This window comes from Gadus chalcogrammus, chromosome 4 (genome assembly GCF_026213295.1).
Source record: "Gadus chalcogrammus isolate NIFS_2021 chromosome 4, NIFS_Gcha_1.0, whole genome shotgun sequence".
In the NCBI taxonomy this organism is placed as follows: domain Eukaryota; kingdom Metazoa; phylum Chordata; class Actinopteri; order Gadiformes; family Gadidae; genus Gadus; species Gadus chalcogrammus.
In genome coordinates, this window is record NC_079415.1 from 5,726,381 (window position 1) to 5,740,038 (window position 13,658).

At 54.3% G+C, this 13,658-nt stretch overlaps 1 protein-coding gene across 2 annotated transcripts in view; it reads right to left on the reverse strand.

The window, feature by feature from the left end:
- Positions 1 to 13,446, reverse strand: part of ipo8 (importin 8) — a 15,264-nt gene extending 1,818 nt beyond the window's left edge. Inside the window, exons 1-22 of one of the 2 annotated variants that reach the window (XM_056589228.1) lie at positions 13,188 to 13,446; positions 12,229 to 12,310; positions 11,846 to 12,002; positions 11,208 to 11,366; positions 10,692 to 10,848; positions 10,063 to 10,152; positions 9,195 to 9,289; positions 8,940 to 9,024; positions 8,580 to 8,714; positions 7,951 to 8,050; positions 7,540 to 7,616; positions 6,705 to 6,821; positions 6,009 to 6,098; positions 5,454 to 5,619; positions 4,759 to 4,919; positions 4,337 to 4,462; positions 3,412 to 3,478; positions 3,184 to 3,309; positions 1,968 to 2,065; positions 1,694 to 1,789; positions 952 to 1,172; positions 312 to 517 (exon numbers count right to left, since the gene is read on the reverse strand). In XM_056589228.1, coding sequence (XP_056445203.1) covers positions 312 to 517; positions 952 to 1,172; positions 1,694 to 1,789; positions 1,968 to 2,065; positions 3,184 to 3,309; positions 3,412 to 3,478; positions 4,337 to 4,462; positions 4,759 to 4,919; positions 5,454 to 5,619; positions 6,009 to 6,098; positions 6,705 to 6,821; positions 7,540 to 7,616; positions 7,951 to 8,050; positions 8,580 to 8,714; positions 8,940 to 9,024; positions 9,195 to 9,289; positions 10,063 to 10,152; positions 10,692 to 10,848; positions 11,208 to 11,366; positions 11,846 to 12,002; positions 12,229 to 12,310; positions 13,188 to 13,271 — 2,695 coding nt within the window. In that variant the 5' untranslated portion in view covers positions 13,272 to 13,446. Of the gene's footprint in view, positions 1 to 311; positions 518 to 951; positions 1,173 to 1,693; positions 1,790 to 1,967; positions 2,066 to 3,183; positions 3,310 to 3,402; positions 3,479 to 4,336; positions 4,463 to 4,758; positions 4,920 to 5,453; positions 5,620 to 6,008; positions 6,099 to 6,704; positions 6,822 to 7,539; positions 7,617 to 7,950; positions 8,051 to 8,579; positions 8,715 to 8,939; positions 9,025 to 9,194; positions 9,290 to 10,062; positions 10,153 to 10,691; positions 10,849 to 11,207; positions 11,367 to 11,845; positions 12,003 to 12,228; positions 12,311 to 13,187 lie in introns of both variants that reach the window. The other variant, XM_056589227.1, reaches the window with a different exon arrangement.
- Positions 13,447 to 13,658: the final 212 nt, after the last annotated feature.

The window sequence follows — 13,658 nt, forward strand, 5'->3', positions numbered from 1 at the left end:
TAGATTCTTTCCACATTCCTCCTCCTCCTCCTCCTCCTCCTCCTCCTCCTCCTCCCCCTCCCCCTCCCCCTCTTCCTCTTCCTCCTCCTCCGTGTCTTGCTTCCCCTCCTTTTCTTCCTTGCCTCCCTCCTCCTCCTAATTATCCTCCCCCTCTCTCCCCCCCCTCCCCCTCCCGCTCCTCCTCCACCCCCCCCCCCCCCCCCCCCCTCACCGTCCTGCTCCTCCTCCACCCCCTCTCCCCCCTCACCGTCCTCCCCCCCCCCGCCCCCCCCCACCGTCCTCCCCCTCTCCCCCCCCCCCCCCCCCCTCACCGTCTTGCTCCTCGTCCACGGCCCCGGCGCGGGCCATGAGGTCGGGCTTGTGGAGGAGGCGGGAGGCGTAGAGGTGCTTCAGGCCCAGGAACAGCAGCAGGACGGAGGGCAGCACCTGGGCGGCCACGCCCTCCAGGGCCTCGGGCCGGCTGGGCAGCTCCATCAGCACGCTCAGCCCGATGATGCACATCTTACGGTCGTGGAGCCTGGAGGGGGGGGGGGGGGGCAGACCCGCAGCGTTAGGGCCCTCAGAAGCTAGGGAGCAGTCGATATGGATTCTTTATGCCCATGATACAGTTTTTTTACGGGCTGCCGATTTCTTTGAGCCGGTATTTGGAGCCGATACTCCCTTTTCTCCCACAATTTACATCATAAAAGTGACGCAAGGGTGATAACGAGTGTTACCAGTCTCAATTTACAAAAAGGATCGTTCATAAAACTCTCTGAATATATAAAAAACACAAATATCGGTCGATCACTATCAGAAACACAACATGCCATCTTACAGTCGTGAAGAGACACACACACACGCGCACACACACACACACACACACACACTCTTCTTCTGCCTAATGTAATTATTGTAAGTCGCTTTGGATAACAGTCTGGTGAATGCAGAAGGCGTGAGGACGCGGCTCACCCCAGGAAGAACTCGGTGTCGTTCATCCACTGGTTGATGAAGTGCGCTGTGATTGGCTGGGCGCTGTTGGGGAAGTGCATGTGCTCCAGGGTGTGGACCAGCAGCGGGGGGTTGTAGTAGAGGCCAGCGATGGCCACCTGCAGGCACATGGTCCGCAGCTCGCTGGTCTTCACGCCGCGCGTCAGACGCTCCAGGACCGCCTCCACGAACAGGGGGATGCACTGCGGGCACGGGGGGGGGGGGGGGGGGGGGGGGGGGGGCCGGAGGAGGAGCTTCATAGTGGCTCATGAACCCCAGAGCTTTGGGCGTGCTTGAAGCAGGCAGCCGACTGTAGAGGACCGGCTCTGGGTCTCTCGACCCTACTGGGCCTCTGGCCTCTAGCCTCTAGCCTCTGGACCCTACTGGGTGTCTGGCCTCTAGCCTCTAGCCTCTGGACCCTACTGGGTGTCTGGCCTCTAGCCTCTAGCCTCTGGACCCTACTGGGTGTCTGGCCTCTAGCCTCTAGCCTCTGGACCCTACTGGGTGTCTGGCCTCTAGCCTCTAGCCTCTGGACCCTACTGGGTGTCTGGCCTCTAGCCTCTGGGCCTTTAGCCTCTGGACCTCTAGCCTCTGGACTTATTGGCCTCTGGGCCTCTAGCCTCTGGACTTATTGGCCTCTGGGCCTCTGGACTTATTGGCCTCTGGGCCTCTGGTCTCTTGGCCCTACTGGCCCCTGCTGGGCCCCCGGCCTCGGGGGTCTCACCTGGTCGATGCCGCGGCCGCGACACTGCAGTACGATGACCTCCAGCAGCTTGGCAGCGTGACACTCAGCCTCCTCCCCCGCATCGCTGGTCAGCACCTACACACACACACACACACACACACACACACACACAAAAGGATCATCAGCAGCATATACACTGTATATGCAGATTTGAAAACAATATAACGACCAAATCTACACAGAGGAAGATCGTCACAGTAAGAGTAGAAGAAGGTTGAACCGAGCCTGGCCTGCTCCGCGGGGTACCACCCACCTTCTTGCACATGGTGTAGATGACCTCCAGGTGCTTGGGGTTGGACAGCAGCATGTCCGTGTCCACCGTCACATAGTTGTGCAGCAGAGGCATCAGATCTGCAGCAGAGAATCCATCAAACGTCTGTTTCACTTGACCGCGGAGCCACTCTTAGACACAGCATTACGAGACGCTAGGGAAGACACTGACATATCAATCAACTAGGTCGGCGACGTTGAGGATCGTTCAGTAGGGAACACAGATGTCCTCTTTCGTAACCAGGAGACATGGAGTCAGCTACTGACGTTACGAGACGCTAGGTAAGACACTGACATATCAATCAACTAGGTCGGCGACGTTGAGGATCGTTCAGTAGGGAACACAGATGTCCTCTTTCATAACCAGGAGACATTCAGTCAGCTGCTGAGGTTGAGAGGAATGAATCTGGAATTGAGTGTTCCGGGCATGCAATGTGTGCGAGTGTGTGTTTGAGTGTGTGCATGTTTTTGCATGTGTGCGTGTGTGTGCATGCATGCGAGTGCATGTGTGTGCTTGCGTGCCTGAGTGCATGTGTGTGTGTGAGCGTGCATGCATGTATGTGTCTGCGAGTATGCATGTATGCATGTGTTACATTGTAGTACTACGTTGTACTGGGTTTTGTGCTGCCTTTGTGTGTTTTGTACTCATGTTTTGTTTTTGCCCGGCTCTTGCACTCCATCATCTCACCACCTCCCGGAGGCGGAGCAATGTGGCTGCCAGTTGCTGACTGGCTATCCCTGATTGTTGGCTCCGCCCCCCACTCATATAAAGCCAAGGGGAAGATGGCGGCTCACTCTCTCTCATCTTGAGCTGCATCACCCAGCTAGTAAGTGTGATGCTAAAGTTGATACTTTTCCTTTATTGTCATGTGGTAACCACCTTGGCTTTTCTCTGCTGACTTTTATTTTTTGCTGATGCTCGTTTCACTTGCGTGGAACTATAAAGATCACTGTTTTCAGCCAGTAAGAACTTTGCTTTTTCCCCGCAACCCTGTCGTCAGAGTCTTTATGTTTGGTAGTCCTAATCTGCTGACAGATGTATCTGGACACCATAACAGTGTGCATACGAGTGTGTGTATGTGTGTTCGTGCATGCAAGTTTGCATGTACAGTATTTGTGCGTATGAGTGTGTACATGTGTGCGTGCAAGTATGAGTGTGTGTGTGTGTGTGTGTGTGCATGTGTGTGCGTGCGCGTTACCGGTGAAGTAGTCGAAGCAGTCGTGCTGGAACACCTGGAACAAGACGCCCAGCAGCTGCCACATCTGGGGGGAGACGCTCTGGCAGGTGAGGCCGAAGGCCAGCGACAGGATCTCCTCGTAGAACTCTGAGGAGACGCAGAGTTAGGCCACGCCCCATAGAGCCACGCCCTGACGCATGATGGCTAAGCACAGACAAACACAGAGCTGCTCACACACACCTGCCATACCTATGATGGGCTTCTGCAGGACCAGCCCAATAACCTGCAGACAGATCCCCTCCAGCTGCTGGGTGATCTGAGGGAGACAGAGAGAGGCAGCTAGGCATGGAAGACATGTACGAATGTGTGCGTATGCATATGTCTGCATGTGTGCGTCTGTGCATGTACTAGTGTGTTTGTCCGTGTGTGTCTATGTGTGTGCATGTGTGTCCGTCTCCATGAATGTGTTTGTGTGTGGTCCTCCATCACGGTGAGGATGGTGTGTGTGTGTGTGTGTGTGTGTGTGTGTGTGTGTGTGTGTGTGTGTGTGTGTGTGTGTGTGTGTGTGTACCTCCTTGTGGTCCTCCATCACGGTGAGGATGGTGTGTGTGTGTGTGTGTGTGTGTGTGTGTGTGTGTGTGTGTGTGTGTGTGTGTGTGTGTGTGTGTGTGTGTGTGTGTGTGTGTACCTCCTTGTGGTCCTCCATCACGGTGAGGATGGTGTGTGTGTGTGTGTGTGTGTGTGTGTGTGTGTGTGTGTGTGTACCTCCTTGTGGTCCTCCATCACGGTGAGGATGGTGTGTGTGTGTGTGTGTGTGTACTGTGTGTGTACCTCCTTGTGGTCCTCCATCACAGTGAGGATGGTGTGTGTGTGTGTGTGTGTGTGTGTGTGTGTGTGTGTGTGTGTGTGTGTGTGTACTGTGTGTGTACCTCCTTGTGGTCCTCCATCACAGTGAGGATGGTGTGTGTGTGTGTGTGTGTGTGTACCTCCTTGTGGTCCTCCATCACAGTGAGGATGGTGTGTGTGTGTGTGTGTGTGTGTGTGTGTGTGTGTGTGTGTGTGTGTGTGTACCTCCTTGTGGTCCTCCATCACAGTGAGGATGGTGTGTGTGTGTGTGTGTGTGTGTGTGTGTGTGTGTGTGTGTGTGTGTGTGTGTGTGTGTGTGTGTGTGTACCTCCTTGTGGTCCTCCATCACAGTGAGGATGGTGTCGATGGTGCTCAGGATGCCCAGAGCCATCACCGTCTTGTCCTCGCTCTCCTCGTACTCCTCGCTCTGGAGGACGCGCATGAAGATCTCCGCCTGGACGCACACACACACACACACACACACACACACACACACACACACACACACACACACACACACACACACACACACACACACAGCCACACACACAGACAGACAGACACACAGACAGGACGCACACACACACACGCACACAGACAGACAGACACACAGACAGGACGCACACACACATACAGGAAAAACACACACACACACACACACACACACACATACGCACAAACACCAGGCAGTCAGAGGAGATCGTAAACAAAGCAGAGCAGGGGGGTTCTAGGCCCGGGGGGGGTCCTCACCAGGTTCTGCGTCATGTCCACGGCGATGGCCGCCACCTCCTGGTTGTACTCGCAGATCATCTTCTGGATGACGTTGGTGAGGTCGTCGTTCTCCGTCTCCTTGACGATGTGGAGCAGCTCCTGCATCACGGGCCGCACGTACGGCCGGATGTAGCGCTTGGCTGGGGAGCGGGGCGCACTGGGTCAACTGGGAGCACTGGGTGTACTGGGAGAACTGGCTGAACTGGCTGAACTGGGTGTACTGGGTGCATTTGGGGAATTGTGGTGGGTGTACTGGGTGAACTGGGTGTAGGCAAAATGGGTGTACTGGGTGGGTGTACTGGGTGAACCGGGTGTAGGTATACTGGGTGTACTGGGAGTACTGGTGGTACCGGGTGGGTGTACTGGGTGAACTGGGTTTAGGCCTACTGGGTGAACTTGGTGTACTGGGTGGGTGTACTGGGTTGTCGTGGGTGTAGTGAACTGGGTGTACTGGTTGTACTGGGTTTACTGGGTGTAATGGTTGTAGGCTTACTGGGTGTACTGGGTGAACTGGGTGAACTGGGAGTACTGGTTGAACTGGATGGTATACTGGGTGAACTGGGTGTAGTGGTTGTACTGGGTGGGTGTACAGGGTGAACAGGGTGTACTGGGTGGGTTTACTGGGTGAACTGGGTGTGGTGGCTGTGGTGTACTGGTTGTACTGGGGGTCCTACCTTCCTCCTGGTGGCTGACCAGCGCCTGCAGGGCAATGGCCGCCTCCACCTTCACGGGCATCTCCTTGTCGGCGATGAGGTCCTGCTTCACCAGCTCCACCGCGTTCCTCAGCGACACCTCGTCATGGAAACGCAGCGGGCTGAAGCAGTGCAGCACCCAGCAGGACTGGGGGAACAGGGAGCACTGGTCAGCGACCAGTAGGACTGGGGGAACAGGGAGCACTGGTCAGCACCCAGTAGGACTGGGGGAACAGGGAGCACTGGTCAGCACCCAGTAGGACTGGGGGAACAGGGAGCACTGGTCAGCACCCAGTAGGACTGGGAGAACACTGGTCAGCACCCAGTAGGACTGGGAGAACACTGGTCAGCACCCAGTAGGACTGGGGGAACAGGGAGTACTGGTCCGCACCCAGCAGGAATTGGGGAACAGGGAGTACTGGTCAGCCCCCAGCAAGACTGGTTCGGACCTGGGAACTGGTGTGCGTTAGATAGGAGAGGGGGTCCATCGTGACCCGGGACCTGGACCACAGACCCAATGGGGGGGGGGGGACTTACCCGGGCTCTGAGGTACCCCAGGGGGGAGTTGAGCAGTGGGAACACGTAGTTCTGGAGCATGAGCTCCATCTGCTCCCGGTACAGACGCTTCTGTTGGGCACGCGCGCGCACACACACACACACACACACACACACACACACACACACACACACACACACACACACACACACACACACACACACACACACACACACACACACACACACACACACACACACACACACACACGCACGCACACACACACACAGAGAGAGTTAGAAACACTGTCCTTCATAGCTTAAGGGTAGGGGCGCTTGTTTTATTAAACATTTTAGTTTATCTCCTAAAAACAGAATCTAGTTGAGATAAAAATGCGATGTGGGGGATGGAAGTTCTCAGAGAACCAGAGACCATGCTTCAGTGATACAGTAAACGGAGAGACACACACTGAGAGGTTGTGGAGAGAGAGACCGTACTCCACTTTAAGCAGTGAGAGACACCAGCTGAAGCATGCGGGTGTAGAGTGGGGTTAGCGTACTTCAGTGACACAGTAGAGAGACCGTACTTCACAGTAAAGAGTGAGAGACACCAGCTGAAGCGTGTGAGGTAGAGTAGGGTTCACGTATGTAAGTGATACAGTAAAGAGACCGTACTTCACAGTAAACAGAGAGATACCAGCTGAAGCGTGTGGGTGCAGAGTGGGGTTAGGTACGTGCCTTACGTAAGAGTTCGGCCAGCGCCCCGATGCAGTGCAGCGCCCCGTCCTTCCTGCGGGGGTCAGCAGTGGGACTCATCAGCGTCTGGTGGCAGAACTCCATCATCTGAGGAAGAACCTAGGAGCACAGGGCACAGGTCACAGGGAGGCAGGTCAAAGGTCACAGAGACGCAGGTCAATGGGAGGCAGGTCAAAGGTCACAGGGACGCAGGTCACAGGGAGGCAGGTCACAGGTCACAGAGACGCAGGTCAATGGGAGGCAGGTCAAAGGTCACAGGGACGCAGGTCACAGGGAGGCAGAACAAAGGTCACAGGTCAAAGGTCACAGGGAGGCAGGTCAAAGGTATGCAGGTCAAAGGTCACAGTGAGCCAGGTCACAGGTCGTAGGTCATAGGTCAAAGGGGACCATGGAGCTCTGAGCAGCAGCAGTGTCTGATCAATCACAGCCTTCCGTCGTAGCCAATCACATTCGTTATATTCGGCCATTCAGCAATGTGGCATATCAATTACGATTGTCAACGTTTGTGAAATAATTGCTTGTTAAGGAATCGCTAAAACACCAAAAGGTTTCAGCAGTTCAGAGAGTGATCGTGATAAGACGAGATGTTTGGAATGCAGCCGCACCGCAAACTATTGTGGGTGTGTCGGTAAACAAGAGAGAATTGTAGAGAGTTGTTTTGTTTAAGTTGGACTTGACCATGGTACACCGTACCCTTTCTGTTGGAGACCAGAGGGACTAATGAGAGTGTGTAATGTTAGTGTAATGGGGGTTGTAATATAAGACATATTCTGGTTCCAGCGGCTGTTAGTTGATCTTAACGGCCGTGAGCGCATACCTCCTTCCTCTTGCGGGCCGCTTTAGACAGCAGGCTCTGGGCGGCGGTGGCGGGCAGGGCGTGGTCGTCGTACAGGTCTGAAACACGGAGGAGGAGCCATGTTAGTCTAAAGGTAAGATGCACTTCTCAGGCCCACCTCTAGAGGGCCCCCTATGTGAGGTCCTGGGTCAATGGTCTGTTGACCTCACATGACTCCACAGAGTGAAGACACTAGGGGATCACTGTGTGTATGTGTGTGTGCGTCTGTTTATGTGTGTGTGTGACGGTGTGTGTATGTGCTTGTGTACGTCCATGCATGCGTGTGTGCATCTGTGGTTGCATGCATGCGTGTGGGCTTCTGCGTGCATCTACGTTTGTTTGTTTGTTTGTGTTTGTGTGTGTGCGTTTGTGTGTGTGTGTGTGTGCCCTTACTGAACTTGACGCGGATGTACTCGTACGGGTCCTCCTGCCACAGCTTGTCGTCTTCGTCTCTGTAGCACATGAGAGGGAAGACCACCTCCTGGCACAGGGTCTGGGGCCACAAAATCACGCGGGATTACAGGAGACAACGAGATCACAAGTGATTGGAGGAGACATAACGAGAACACGCGTGTTTGGAGGAGACATAACGAGAATATGCGTAATTGGAGGAGACGACAAGATCACAAGGGATTAGAGGAGACATAACGAGAACACGTGTGATTGGAGGAGACATAACGAGAACACGCGGGATTGGAGGAGACATAACAATAACCCACATGATTGGGGGAGACATAACGAGAACACGCGTGATTGGAGGACACAACGACATCACGCGTGATTGGAGGACACAACGAGAACACGTGTGATTAGAGGAGAAATAAAGAGATCACGCAGGATTGGAGGACACAACGAGAACATGCGTAATAGGAGAGACACAACAAGAACACATGTGATTGGAGGAGACATAACGAGAACACGCGGGATTGGAGGAGACATAACGAGAACACGCGTGATTGGAGGAGACATAACGAGAACACGCGTGATTGGAGGACTCAACAGAGTCAGAGCAGCGGCGGTACCTGCATGTGAGGCTTCATGTGTTTCCAGGTGAGCGAGTGGGACAGCCCCTGGCTCAGGTAGTTCAGAGACTGCTGCAGCACCTGTGGGGTGACGTAGCGCCGCTGACGGTGCTCATCCACCACCTTCAGCAGCACCTGGGAACACACACACACACACACACACACACACACACACACACACACACACACACACACACACACACACACACACACACACACACACACACACACACACACACACACACACACACACACACACACACACACACACACACACACACACACACACACCTTTAGTCCTCATCGTTTAAAGAGTGTTAAGATGTCCTGCTAGGGGCTAAATGTCCGGCAGCCTCCTACCTGCTGGATCCCCACTGCGTACGTCCGGAGGAAGAAGTCCGCAAACTCACAGTATTCCTTGGTGACGTTCCCGGGACTCCCGTACCTACGCTCCCAAACACATGAGGACAAGATGTGGAGGACTGTTTCAAACCCCCTCTGTAGATCCATTCAGATATCAGGAAGCTCTAACCCCACCCAGAAGGGCGACAGGGGACCTCTTACCCCACCCCTGAGGACAGGGATCATCTAACCCCACCCAGGAGGAGGGCTCACCTCTCAAACAGGCGGGTGATGATGTGCAGCGCCCACTTCTTACACTTCCACCAGACCAGCTCGGGCCGGTCGTCCTCGTCCACCTCCAGGGTCTCCTGGGGGGGCAGAGGGCAGCCAGATAGGTCAGAGGTGAGTGAGAAGGTCAGAGGTCAGGCAGAGGGGTCAGAGGTCAGAGAAAGAGGTCAGAGGTCAGTGGGGAGGTCCACTAGCCTGGCTATTGCCAGACCAAGCTCAATCGCAGATTGCACGGTGGTCTGGGGAGGATGCTGTCATTTTCTTCAGCACAAGAGGCTTGATCAACGGGCCTAGGTCAACTGACTCAACTGTACGCGATTGGCTGCTTGCCGTCGCTTCCCTGTCGTCATTGAGTTAAACCAGCCAATAGCGCGCCAAGGGGAAAAGCCAGCTTGGTGATTGGCTCCCGCAAAAACGTATCGGAAATAGAAAGAAATGTATTGCTATTCTCCAGACCCTTGTGCAGGGCGAAATCAAATCCCCGGCAGAATGGGCGGGGCTACCCAGTCTAGAGGTCCGCCAGAGAGGTCAGAGGTCAGAGGTCAGCCAGAGAGGACAAAGGTCCGCCAGATGTCCTCACCTTCTCCTCCCAGTGCTTCAAACCAGTGATTCTGTGGCGATGCAACATATGTGTGCATGCATGTATGTTTCTGTGTGCGAATGCGTGACCGCGTGTGTGTGCGTGAACGTGTGTGTTTGGGTGTGTTTGTGTGTGTGTGTGTGTTTGTTTTTGTTTGTGTATGCGTGACAGTTTGCGTACCTGCTTGTGTGGGTGACCGTGTGTGCTTTGTTCTTTGACACTGTGTGTGTGTGTGTGTGTGTGTGTGTGTGTGTGTGTGTGTGCGTGTCTTACCGGCGGGACGTCCCGGTCCATGACGGCTCGGAGGATCTCCATCCACTGAGTCATCACAGTGTTGTTGATGAGCTGGAGGGGGAGGGAGAACTACACACACACACACACACACACACACACACACACACACACACACACACACACACACACACACACACACACACACACACACACACACACACACACACACACACACACACACACACAGAGATACAGACAGACACACACACAGATCCACAAACACATAGAGACACACACACACACACACACACACACACACACACACACACACACACACACACACAGAGACACAAACAGACAGACACACACACACACACACACACACAGAGGCAGAGACACAAACAGACACACACACAGATCCACAAACACATAGAGACACACACACACACACACACACACACACACACACACACACACACACACACACACACACACACACACACGTCAAATGGACTGCAAAAAGATATCTATACTCCTACATATGAATGGGAAATAAACAAACAAACACAGAGCCTCCCCTCCCACCGCCCACCCACACACACCCCCTACACACACCCCCACCCCCACACACACTAACAGAGGATGACCCCAGAGCCCCGCCCCCCTACCTGCACCAGGGAGTGGAAGATCTTGAGGATCTGCTTCTGGATGAGGACGGAGGCGGCCGTGACGTCGGGCAGCAGCTGGGAGAGCAGCGCCTGCACACGGGGCAGGAACAGCTGCATGGCCACCAGGAGGGGGCCCCGCTCCTCAGGCTTCTTGTACCTGACACACACACACACACACACGCACACACACACACACAAAGAGTACCAACGTTGTGTGAGGGTTGTTCCGGCATTGCTTGGGCGTTGTGTGAACATTGTGTTAGCGATGTCCTTTTGAGTGCATTGTGTAGTCCCAGCAGCCCGTCTCTCTGCAGGACAGCCTCACTCGTAGGTCTTCACCAGCAGGTACAGGGACAGCAGGCTGTGTGTGTGTGTGTGTGTGTGTGTGTGTGTGTGTGTGTGTGTGTGTGTGTGTGTGTGTGTGTGTGTGTGTGTGTGTGTGTGTGTGTGTGTGTGTGTGTGTGTGTGTGTGTGTGTGTGTGTGTGTGTGTGTGTGTGTGTGTGTGCGTGTCTCACTCGTAGGTCTTCACCAGCTGGTACAGGGACAGCAGGCTGCCGTACCAACTGCTGCTCTTGTTGGAGCCTAGGTAGGCGCCGATCTTGTCCACCACACCCGTCCAGCGACCCGGGAAGTCGTGCTTGATGATTGCTCGAAGGCACATCGTCAGCTGGGCTCTGGAGGAGGACACAGGAGTTTAACCATCAGACTAGTTCACCCAGTGCTGCTGGTTTATATTGAGCATAAAACATCCGTGATCTGAGCTGGTTTATCAGGTTAAAGGGCCAATGAGGAGAGCGAGGGGGGGGGGGGGGGGGGGGGGGGAGTGAGTGAGTGAGTGCATGTCTGAGTGAGTGTGTGTCTGAGTGAGGGTCTGAGTGAGTGAGTGAGTATCTGAGTTAGTGAGCGCGTTGGGTGTACCGTATGGACTTGGGGCTCGGGGCTCTGGATCAGTCAGTGTGTTGTGCGTACCGTATGGACTCGGGGCTCTGGATCAGAATGAGTGCGTTGTGCGTACCGTATGGACGCAGGGCTCTGGATCAGAGTGAATGGGTTGTGGGTACCGTATGGACGCGGGGCTCTGGATCAGAGTGAGTGTGTTGTGCGTACCGTATGGACGCGGGGCTCTGGATCAGAGTGAGTGTGTTGTGCGTACCGTATGCTCTCAGGACTCTGGATGACCGCCTCAACGATGTGCTCTCGGATCTGCTGCCGGTCGTTCTCGTGGATGTTGAAGGGGAAGGTCACCTGACCCGGCGCAGGCTCGCGGTCCTGCCAGTACTGACTCACCATGTTCTTCAGGTAGATGGCGGCTGGACGCACACACACACACACACACACACACACACACACAAGCAGGCATGCACAAACAAACACACCAACATTCACACGCAGGCCCAGATGCACACACACACACACACACACACACACACACACACAAACACAGAGACAGACAGACAGTGTTACTGAGGTTAAGGTATGGCGTCCTCCCGTCCCACTGCGTTGTTGTCATGTGTTGAGATGCGAGTCTGCTCTCACCGGCCTGACGGACGGGGAACTCCACCATGTCCGACATGATGACCTGGAGCAGCGTGGGCGCGAAGTTGATGATCTTAAAGGACTGACACACACACACACACACACGTCAAATTAACTGCACAAAATACAAAGACATTGACACTCCTACAGATCAATGGGAAATAAACAAACACACACACACACACACACACACATAGAGAGAGACACACACAAACAGAGCTTTTATGGGGATATTTCCAAAACTAAATAAGTTAAAATGGCCCACATGCATTTCCTCCACACTCGTCCCTCTAACACCCCTGACCCTGAGAGGCAGAGAGAGCTTCATCGGAAAGTAGTCCTTGGATTGAACATTAGTTTCAACAGTGAAGGATGGTGAATCTTTTCAAGAGACATAGTCCGATGCAGTGTGATCTATCGGACAGAACTCTGATTATCACGGATTATTATCAAAGAGCAGCTGCTGCTGTCCGTGAACACAAGTTACCACTAACCCAGAGGCCCTTTAAACCATAAAACAACTGAAACGCTCTTTCATAGGAGGGACTGATCCTTGTCAGAGATGTGGTGTCGGTGTGATGATTGGTCAGTCGAGGTTCGAGGGACAAGTCGGTGTGATGATGGTCATGATGGACGAGGTTCAGACACGTCAGTGTGATGGATCACGCCGTCAGGTTCCTATTGTTCTAAACGAGTCTTCCTCTGGTTCCTCAGCTCTGTACCAACAATTACATCTGGATTTAAACCATCTGCTGGACCACAAGTCCCCTGATGTTCCTCCAGAACCCGGCCTGGCGTGACCCGTGGTCCGAGCATCCTGCTTGGCTCCAGGACCCGGACGAGGACCCGGACCGGGACTGGACCTGCCTGGTTGAGCTTGGTCTCCAGGACCTAGATTAAGACCAGGACCTAGCGGGTTGAGCTCTTTCGCCAGGACCAGGACTAGGACCAGGACCTACCTGGTTGAGCTCGGTCTCCGCCGCCCGCCTCAGCCCGGGGTCGATGGTCCCCTTCAGCGCCGTCATGATCCGGTTCGGGTCCATGGCTGGAGACTACAGTCCTCTCTGAAGACCCCGAACACAGCAGACGATAAAGGACCTATACGGCGGGTCCTGGATGTTGACGGTTCGACTATGCTGGCCCTGCCCCGGTGTACCGGCGACCAGCGATAGGTGGACGGAAAGCAAAGCGAACGGAGTTTACGGTTGGTCTTCTTCGCTTCGCTCTTTGATCGCCTGATTAGAGTGCTGCCACCTGGCGGCGGTCTGAGGCACTTCCCCCTGGCGGCGGGCCGATTCACAGCTGGTGGACAGCTGTATTACAGTGAAGTCTAAACATCAAGCTAGTTCCAATGATGAAGTCGAAATGAAATAAGTTACATTACATTGAACTCTAGATGACGATACTCCACAGCGATCCAGTTAGAAATT